The sequence below is a fragment of the Sinocyclocheilus grahami genome, unplaced genomic scaffold (assembly GCF_001515645.1).
Source record: "Sinocyclocheilus grahami isolate Dianchi unplaced genomic scaffold, SAMN03320097.WGS_v1.1 scaffold510.1, whole genome shotgun sequence".
NCBI lineage: Eukaryota > Metazoa > Chordata > Actinopteri > Cypriniformes > Cyprinidae > Sinocyclocheilus > Sinocyclocheilus grahami.
In genome coordinates, this window is record NW_015505689.1 from 816,533 (window position 1) to 827,225 (window position 10,693).

Genomic DNA, 10,693 nt, shown 5'->3' on the forward strand with positions numbered 1-10,693 from the left:
CAAAAACCTCAATTTGTGGATGTCCTCATTTGTAAAACTGTTATAAAAATAAAGTAAAAGCAGTTTTTTTTTTACTTTTGAAATTTAAAAAAATGCAGAAAGTTTTCTGTGAGGGGTAGGGGTGAGTTTAGGTTAAAAAGTGTATAACTATCTGTATATAAAAACAATAGAAGTCTATGTAATGTCCCCACTTAGATAGCCAAGTAAACGTGTGTGTAAAATAGTATATCAGTCTGGCGAGTAAACAAAAAAATGTACTAGCCAATGGTGATTATATTGCCAAGGTGTGCGTAGAGGGTTGGATTTGTCTTATAAAAATTGTGATTGCTATTCAAAAGTTATTAATAATTATTTAGTTATAAAATGAGTAGACAATTACTAAATAAATCTATTAGGTCTATTTAAAGTGTTATTGCTGCCTTTTGAAACCAACACAAGTAACACAAACTTGTAAACGCTGCCCCTCAACTATTAATAAAAAAGCTTAGATACTGAATCGCTACATTATATTCATCAGCAACAAGGGGGTTAAATCGCTGTTGAACTAAACTCACAGGTTCTTTGTAGAGAGACGCGCAGGAGCAGGTAGACTATTTCACACACGCAACTGTCACCTCTCTCTCTCTTGATCGATCGATCAAATAATTGATTCAAGTAGCTAAATGTTATAATTAATTATATTATCGCTAAACCACGATCATATATGAACATGGTTTAGCGCAGCTTGTCAGTGACCAACGGCTCTGTATAGTAAATGCTACTCTATGTGAAAGCACGCACGTGATGGAGATTTACCGCTGATTACAGAATCGGCTTTACTAACAAGATGCACATTAAATATCGCATGGGATTTATCTTGCAGCCCTACTGTGCATTACAATTATAGTCCTAATATTTATTGCACTATTGATAATTGCACTAACTAAATCATATCACGATTTTGGTTTTATTTTGATTAATAGTCGTGCAGTCCTATTTATGTTAATGTCAACCTTCTATGTTTTACAATTTTGGATATTTATACTGAAATGTATATTTAATAATGATAATAATGTGTATATAATGTGCTTTAGAATAGGGCTGCACGATTTGGGAAAATTTTCATATTGCGGTTATTGAGGTCAATATTGCGATATGCGATTATAATAAATGGTATCATGAGTCAACTTGATGGGTTTTTAAGGAAAATGCACACACAGATTAGTGATAATGCTAAAATGTGTATTTGTAAAACTAGAAATATTTTCAAAATAAACAATTTTTACAAAATGAAATAACATTTGCATTAATGTAAACTTATTTTCTCAAAAGTATAGCTAAATTAAATAAAGCCATACACATTTTCACAAAAATAAGATATTTAAAATATTTTGTCCAAACAAACAGGGACATTTACGCAGGATGTAACATATACTCTGTATAAACTCTTTTTGAAAAGGAAACTGGATATAAAATTGTGGTTCACTCAAACTCAAAACACTAAATCTTTTTTTTTTTTTTATGACCAACTGGTACTTCCAAAACCTCTTTCAAAGAAGTTAAACTTATCACATTAGAGGTTTTTTGCCAAAAAGACAAGCATATCCACTTTCTCTGGTTTCAGAGAGGAGCGATGATTCGACACAACATCACCACTAGTGCTAAAAGCGCTCTCTGATACAGAAAAGTTAAACATATCACATTAGAGGTTTTTTGCCCAAAAGACAAGCATATCCACTTTCTCTGGTTTCAGAGAGGAGCGATGATTCGACACAACATCACCACTAGTGCTAAAAGCGCTCTCTGATACAGAGCTTGTTGCTTGTATGCCCAGATATTTCTGTACTAGTTTGCATAGCCTAGGGAAGCTTACTTTGTGGAACTTCCACCATTTCAGTGGATCTTCTCCATGGTCTACACATGGCATGTAAATGTAAGCATCAAGTTCAGCGGCCACGGTTTCTCTAAACTGTGCCATGGAATCAAATGTGGATGACAGTGATGCTCTTGGTGCTGTGCATGTGGTTTCCTTGAAGAAACTGGCCAGAGTTTTCTTCTTGGCTTTAGCAGCAGGTGGACTTTCCACATCCATGCTATCATTCTCCGTCACTGCAGTGCTTTGGGCTACAGACGGCTGGTGGTGAATTTCCTGAAACAAATAAACAATGCACATGTTTTAGAAATGTGTTACATTTAATTCTTACCAGTTAAGTAAACTCTATGGTTTCACTCACTATCAACTCAGAGATGGCTCGTTCCTTTAAGGTCTGGGTCACTTCTTCAGCGATGTATTGTGTTCGGAACCTTGCGTCTAGGAAAGTGGTGAAGTTTAGCAAGTCCTGCATGCCTTCATATTTGTTGTTGAGGTAGCTAAGAATTTTTGATTTCAGTGATTTGGTCAGGTCAGTGTCTGCTTCGTCTTCAGCCAGCACTGAGGTGTTCAGAAGATGCAGAGCAGGTTTCACACAAGATATGCCCACATAACGTTCACCCGATAAGGCATCCGTAAAGTCCTGGAGTGGGCTTAGTGCCTTGTTTACAGATTCCAAGACCTCCAGGTCCTGCCATGAAGGGAGTAGGTGTCGCACTTTGCGGTCTGTAGAGAGAACCTTGGACAATGCACTTTGCTGCTCCAGGACTCTAATTTTCTGAGTGGAACCCCATCATGTTGAGCAGTCTGTCACCATGGCATGCTCTGGGAGGTTCATCTCTCGTTGTGCTTCCCTCAAGGCCACTCTTTTCTTCCAGCTATGGGAGAAGTGGCCCACAATTTTCCTGCATATCCCAGTAGCTCTGTTAATGCACTGTGCATTATCTTTCAGAGCATTTTCTGTGAATGATAAGATGAAAACCCTTTACTTACTACAGTGACATTGCAAAACATTTAATATTCACATTCTGATTACATGCCCAATTCATATTAATACACTCTAAAAAATGCTGGGTTGTTCCAACCCAACTTTGGGTCAAATATGGACTAACCCAATTTTTGGGTAAAAATTGAATGTAAAAGTTTAACCCAACGGTTGGGTTAGTCCATATTTGACCCAAAGTTGGGTTGAAACAACCCAGCATTTTTTTAGAGTGTAGCATTAAACAGTAATACAAAAATGACAACACACACGCACACAGTGTTAAAATTTATCAAATCATGTCACCACTCTAGGCCTAATTAATGATATTGGAGTAGTAGGCGAATAGCTATGGCAGATTTGTTCTTTACACTCATCCATCTCTTACAGAGTTATGTTTAATGCTAATTATTAGCCCTAAATGAAATAGGCCACTCCTAGTATCTTTTGTGGCACACAGAATTTTACATTGTATTTAAAATTATTTAATTAATAAATCGAGGGTACAACTGCTCCTAGCCCCATAGTTAATTGCTCTTAAAAGTACAGTAGTTTAAAATATTTGCTGTAGTGTAATAACAAAATATTAAATCAATTTAACTTACCAATGGCCAAATGAAGTCTATGCCCAAAACACTGGATTCTAGTCCACTGATTAAGCTACACCGCTTTAACAATGTTGGTGCCGTTGTCTGTTGTGATGGCGACCTGACGCTCCTCACAGAGGTCCCATGCAGCCAGTGCCTCTCTCAAGCCCAAGGCTATGTTCTCTCCTGTGTGGTCATTGGGGAAATACGATGCTGTTCAATTCAAACTCCTCGTCGACAGTGCACAGTCAAGCTAATATACGGTTCACTTGTCCTGCTTGACCACAGATCTGTAGTGGTTGAAAAGAACGTCACCGTAGCCATTTCCTTTTGAACTTCTTCACGGCGCGAGTTATAAAGTTTAGGGATCGCTACTTGAGAAATAGTTTTGAGAGGACAGCTGGTACCTCTTGTCCAGTGTACGGATCATTTTCTGAAATCCCACTTTCGGCGCGAGTTATAAAGTTTAGGGATCGCTACTTGAGAAATAGTTTTGAGAGGACAGCTGGTACCTCTTGTCCAGTGTACGAATCATTTTCTGAAATCCCACTTTACTAACGGTGTGTATGGGCATCATGTCTTTTGCCAAGCAGTGCGTTATGGAGTCTGTGATTTCTTTGTCTAGGTGAAGACTCATCATATGGCGTGAGCTTTGTTTTGTTTGGGGAACAGCTTGTGCCTTGTTTCCTTCAGTTGTCTCTTTACTAATCTGGGTTTTCACTGTCATGCATTCATCGTATTTTTCTCTGTGCTGTTTCAGGTGCTGATATAAATTTGTCGTATTGCCACATGATGTAGCAACTTTAATTTTGCAAATCTTGCAGAGTACCTCTCTCTGCTCAGTGCAAGTAATCTAAAATTTAAAATATCGCCATATAACAGAGGTAGAGGTTTTTTTGGCTACCAGATCAGTGTCGATCTCCTCGCCATCCATCTTCGTTCTGGTCTCTCCTCGCTGCACTGCGCACACAAGTGACCACTGACCACGCGCACCACACGTGCACTGCCTATACTGACACGGCACAGAAAATCGGAAAACTGTTCTCAGAAAGTATGTGTTCTCAAGTCCACACATTTTGACCTTCTTATAAATCGCACAGGTTGACGTCGCGATTGCGATTGTGATACGATTAATCGTGCAGCACTAATCCCTTCATTATTTCTACATCAATTAAGCAGGTAAAAGACCTGGAGTTGATTCTAAGTGTGACATGCGGTTAAAGGATCTCTCCACACAAGTGAAACAGACAATTGTTAGGCTTCAAAAGCAAAACAAATCCATCAGAGAGATAGCACTGGGAACATTTGCAGTGGCCAAATCAACAGTTTGGTAGATTCGGAGAAAAAGAGACCACACTGGTGAGCTCAGAAACATAAAAAGGCCTGGACATCCACAGAGGATGACAGTGGTGGATGATCGGAGAATCCTCTCCATGGTAAAGAAAAACCCATTCACAACATCCAGCCAAGAGAAGAACACTCTCCAGGAGGCAGACGTGTCTCTGTCAAAGTCTACAATCAAGAGAAGACTTCACCAGAGCAAATACAGAGAGTTCACCACAAGCTGCAAACAAGGCCAGATTAGACTTTGCCAAAAAAAAACATCTAAAAAAGCCAGACCACTTGAAAAGCATTCTTTGGACGGCTGAAATTAAGATCAACCTGTACCAGAATGACGGGAACAAAAACAATCGGGAGAAGGCTTGGAGCAGCTCATGATCCAAAGCACACAACATCATCTGTGAAACATGGAGCAGTGTGATGCATGAGCGTGCATGGCTTCCAGTGGCACTGGGTTACTGGTGTTTAGTGATGATGAGACAGAAGACAGAAGTAGCTGGACCAACTCTGAAGTGTAAAGAGATATACTCTTTGTCCAGATTCAGTCAAATGAAGCAAAGCTGATTGGGCGGCGCTTCATAGTACAAATGGACGATGACCCAAAACATACTGCTGAAGAACCCAGGAGTTTTTGAAGGTAAAAAAGTGGAATATTCTGCAAACAGAAGTAGCTGGACCAACTCTGAAGTGTAAAGAGATATACTCTTTGTCCAGATTCAGTCAAATGAAGCAAAGCTGATTGGGCGGCGCTTCATAGTACAAATGGACGATGACCCAAAACATACTGCTGAAGAACCCAGGAGTTTTTGAAGGTAAAAAAGTGGAATATTCTGCAATGGCCAAGTCAATCTCCTGATCTCAACCCGATTGAGCTGCATTTCACTCGCTGAAGACAAAACTAAAAGGCAGAAAGACCCACAAACAAACAACTGAAGTCAGCAGCAAAGGCCTGGCAAAGCATCACAAAGAAGAAACCCAGTCTCTGCTGATGTCCATGAGTTCCAGACTTAAGACAGTCATTGCCTGCAAAGGATTCTCAACAAGATATATATATTAAAAAAAAAATTTACATTTTATTTATGATTAGATTTATTTGTCTAATTACATATGAGCCCCTAAAAATGGGGGGCCTGTGTATAAAAATGGTTGTAATTCCTTAGTTTGTTATATTTTTGTTCAACCCCTTGAATTAAATCTTAAAGTCCGCACTTCAATTTCATCTTGATTGTTTCATTCTAATTCTATTCCGGTGGCATACAAAGCCAAAATGATGAAAATTGCGACAGTGTCCAAATATATATGGACCTGACTGTAATCTTATTACAAATACTTACATTTTGGAATCTGATTACATAATCCAGATTACATGTAATCAGTTACTACCCAGCACTGAGAGCGGCACAAAGACATCATCAAGACACCACAGGCAACCTTCTTAGGTGTGCTAAATATAAAACCAGAAACTTGCAAATGTGGGAAAACCGCAGTGTTTGCCAGCGATGTGGTATTAGGTTGGTTGCCAGGGTTTTGCTGTGCAGTTTAATGCATTGCTATGCAAATCTCTCTGATATTCTGGACTGTAAATATTGCCAGGGAAAGTTTTTCCAAGCATTTCATCGTCCACTACGGGAAAGGTATCTAAAAGAAATTCCAACATGCTCTCCTGAAGTGCTTCAGGTAATAAGACTGGAGGTTTTTCAACAGCCAACTTTCTTGAATAATTCTTACAACAATTTATTTTTAGCCGGAGAGGAAACTGGAGGCTGGTAAACACTGACAGCATGCAATTAAACTGCTTGTTCTGTTCGGCAGAAACATTTTTTGTGTTAATAACAAAAAGTAGCATTACTTGTCATTGACAACTTTTATATAAATGACCTGCCAGAAAGCGTGACACATACAGCAATGAAATGCGGTCAGAATGAGGGATTGTACGACACATTGCATCGATTATCAACAGATGAGTGATGAGTTTATTTGGATCATAAGACTGCTACTTCAATATGCTTCTAATTTATGACATAACGCAAATGAGCAATCCCTCCAAACTTTAATAGACATTAGGGCTAATTTGTGCAGTATCTATGACCCTTTCTGAGGAACATTAATAATGGCTATATTTAATACAGCAGATAATTGATGTCTCTGTGCATTTCCTTATAATGTGGTTTTAATCAGCAATTTGCATGCCTGACACGGGATTTTACTCTTCAACTCCAATTGGCTACAACACAAAACAGAGGTAAAAGTAGAGCATAATTAATGTGCTGGCTTTAATATAACACAAACCCACAACACTGGCCTACATAACCACAAAAAAGCCTCTTTATAAGCAGAGCAGAGCAAAGTAAAAAAGTTGTGTTCACAGCTTCACACCATCCCGATGAGCATTCAATATAGTGGGCTAATCTGCACGCGTGTGTGTTGATGGTATATCTGTTGGCAGCAGGAATAATTATTCTGCGTATTGTAATACTCTGCATAGGCGTGTTGAAGGAAAAGACTGAACTAGAGGACAGGGGATTCCTGAAAAGCCCACACACTATTCAGCATTACGAATGAATTATGCAGCAAGAAGCAATTTACTATCGCTTCACAACTCTTTGGATGTTTTAAAATGCCATGTAGTGCAGATATGAGAAGTTCCATTCTAATATAAAAGGACAACTGGACTTTATTTTTTTCCACCTGAACCAAAGGTCATATTACTGTGGAAGCCCATTTCTGCCACTGAATAAAAAAAAAAAAAAAATTAAAAAGGTAATTGCAATACCTTAATCTCACAATTCTCCCTTTTTTTTCTTAGAATTGCAAGATATTAACATTAAATAACAATGAAATTGCGATACATAAACTCACAATTCTGAATTTTTTCTTAAAATTGCACAATATAAACTTGCAAATGCATGTTATAAAGTCAGAATAGCGCGACAAAGTTATTTTTTGGGGGAAAAAAAAGACTATTCTCTCATAATTTTTGCAAGTTTATATCTCATAATTCTGAGAAAAAGTTCAGAATTGTAAGATCAAATAAAAAGTAAATTACCTTTATTTATTTTTATTTAGTGGTGCAAACAAGCTTCCAAAATTTAACACGGCATTCATTTAATACTGTACTTTACCATTAGTTAGCAATTTCTAATTTGCACTGTAAAATTGTCAAAGTAGTAAAATTTTAGATATTAAAGCATGCAGCTGAACTCACTAAAAATTTAACTATATACTACCTGAATTAAAACATGTTGCCTTCAAATATTTATCAATCAAGTAGTCTAAACATTTTAACCATTCTCTTAGATAAAGCATGTTTTAAATGATAAATAGTTGAATTTTTTGATCTCAAGTTAAATGAATAAAAATAAGAAATGAATGCCATTTCAAGCTGATAGCAAGGTTATGGCCTCCTATCATTAAAAAGAGGATTAAAACTCACACACATAAATGATTCGGTTTTGATTCAAATTAATGTTTTATTCAAGTGAGAATAGGGAAATCCTACATGCGCTCCAGTTTTGGTGTCAATACATGCTTAAAGAAATATTTTAAATATCAATACACCATGAGCACAACGTTTTTAATAAAATGCATTCATAATGTATTCTGAATATTTTTAAGCTTGCAAAAACACTTAATAGCAGATTTATGTTAAGTGCACTTAATTAAATGCCACTGACACAAATGATACTTCAATAAATGTCCCATATTAGCATTTGAACACCGCTGTCTGTCAGTCTGATGACACACTTATTTCCCAGTCGCTCAATTATCTGGGCACGAGTCATTTGAGCAGAATTAAAAATACATCAGTTAAAGTATGGTAAAGATTTCAATAAATAAATCAAGTTCTGAATACTACACAGCAAAAACATCAGCTATTAGATAAAACAAATTGGATAGGAAAGCTTCTCGGAGAGTGTGAGAGTGTACAGACGTCACAACTACAAGCCTCAGACAGCCCAATCACTTGAACTGTGATGACGGAAATGCAATTTCGTAAAGGAAACTTGTGAAATTTGTGAGCTAGGCACTTATAAACGAAGATTTGAAATGAGTTTTAGGCTGCTCGCTGAACAAGCTCGGTTTCAGGAAAAATTATTCACAATTTATTAGTGTGAAGCAAGGAACTCGGGGCTCAGAGTCTGCTGGGATATTACACTCGTCTTTCATGAGCTTCCCTCACGTTTCTCTGCGATGAACTTCCTGGAGCTTCAGCGCTGGTGCGTTTTATATGGATACTTTATAATCAGCCAGAGGCAAAAAAGACACTGCTCTTTGAAAATAAGCACTAGAGCAAATGATGCATATGTGACCCAGGAGCGGAAAAAACCTGCACACCCATTGTGCCTTGACAAACAAATTCTCCCACGTACATGCTAATTAATTAGCACCGAGGGTTGTAATGTAATGGGGTTCTATAGCCTGCTAACACATACACCATTTATTTAATCCAGCCAAAATAATGAGAAAGGCAATAATGGCCATGCTTATGGTTTCTGAGTGTGTTTTAAAGAGGCTCTAGGATTTTTTTTTTATGCAAGCCTGTTAATCAAAATTGATTGGGCCTGAAGAGTTTATGACAGAAAATCCAGTAACTATGCACATTCCGGCGTTGATCAGTTACAACCCAAGTGCATCTAGCACCAGTCCTAATTACACTCACATTAATATCAGACTGACACTAGTGTAATGAGACAATGCAAAGGTAAGATCTTAGAGGAGCAGCTAATCTCATCCGCACACACGCCTGTCAAGCTACTATGTAATCACTGTTAATTTATGTCACGGATCAAACCTAAAGGTTACACATTGATTACTGTGTGTTGATTTACAAGGAACGGCTTCAGCCCTTCAATTTATCTTTAGTGTGCCTGCCACCCTGAATAATAGCAGGTTAAATGGATTACTACAGCCGCTGGAGTTAACGGTTTGCATACCGTAACATATATAAACTATACATTTAATAATAACCTGTAGAGTCAACAGCACATTTAATGTAATGCTGATGGTAAAGAGGCAGTGTGGGTTGAACGTGCAGTAAGTTCAATATGCCATACGGTTTTAAAATCTGTATGGTTTCCAGAGACATCCAAGTACACAATAGTATGATATGCCAATTATTGTGACTGGAGTCTATTCTACTATATAATCAATGAAAATGAATGTCACAAATTATATATATATATATATATATATATATATATACACATACATACATATACATATATACACACACACACATATACACACACACTGATCAACCACATCATCAAAAACACTGACTGGTGAAGTGAATAACATTGATTATATCGTTCCAATTGCACTTGTCAAGTGTTATGTATTAGGCAGCAAGTGAACAGCCAGCTCTTGATTTCAATGTGTTGGAAGCAGGAAAAATGGGCAAGTGAAAAGATCTGAGTGAGTCAAATAGTAATGGCTAGATGACTGGGTCAAAGCATCTACAAAACAGCTGGGTGTGGGGTGTTTCCAATATGCAGTGGTTAGTACCTAACAAAAGTGATGCAGGAAGGACAACCGGTGGACTGGCGTCAGGGTCATGGGCGCCCCAAGGCTCACTGATGCACGTGGAGAGTACAGATGAGATACTGTATTTCAAATTGCTGAAAAATGTAATGCTGCTCAAGATAGAAAGGTATCAGAACACACAGTGCATCGCAGTTTGCTGTATATGAGGCTGTGTAGCAACAGCCCGGTCAGAGTGTCCATGATGGCCCTTATCCACTGCTGAAAGTGCCTACGATTGGGCTGTGAGCATCAGAATTGGGGCCGGATACAAAAATATTCTTAAGATAAATTCCAAAAAGTTCTTAAGAATTTCTAAGTGTAGTTCTTGAAAATTCTTAAGTGCTCAAATATGTTCTTAAGAACATTTAATTTTTTTGATTAAGAAGAAAATCTCATTCTTTATCTGACTAA

At 37.7% G+C, this 10,693-nt stretch overlaps 1 protein-coding gene across 1 annotated transcript; it reads right to left on the reverse strand.

The window, feature by feature from the left end:
- Positions 1 to 1,681: 1,681 nt before the first annotated feature.
- LOC107554691 (zinc finger BED domain-containing protein 1-like) lies at positions 1,682 to 4,352 on the reverse strand. Its single transcript, XM_016237275.1, has 3 exons — positions 4,323 to 4,352; positions 2,214 to 2,627; positions 1,682 to 2,128 (listed from the first exon to the last, which is right to left on the reverse strand). Exons 1-3 carry the CDS (start codon positions 4,350 to 4,352, stop codon positions 1,682 to 1,684), a joined length of 891 nt encoding a protein of 296 aa, XP_016092761.1.
- Positions 4,353 to 10,693: the final 6,341 nt, after the last annotated feature.

Bases quoted from the DNA above. Each gene is read 5' to 3' on its own strand.
- LOC107554691 (XM_016237275.1), bottom strand. From the start codon at position 4,352: ATGGATGGCGAGGAGATCGACACTGATCTG. The intron at 2,628-4,322 runs GTAGCCAAAAAA...GGTTCCACTCAG, and splicing joins AGGAGATCGACACTGATCTG to AAAATTAGAGTCCTGGAGCA. The intron at 2,129-2,213 runs GTGAGTGAAACC...TATTTGTTTCAG, and splicing joins GAGCCATCTCTGAGTTGATA to GAAATTCACCACCAGCCGTC.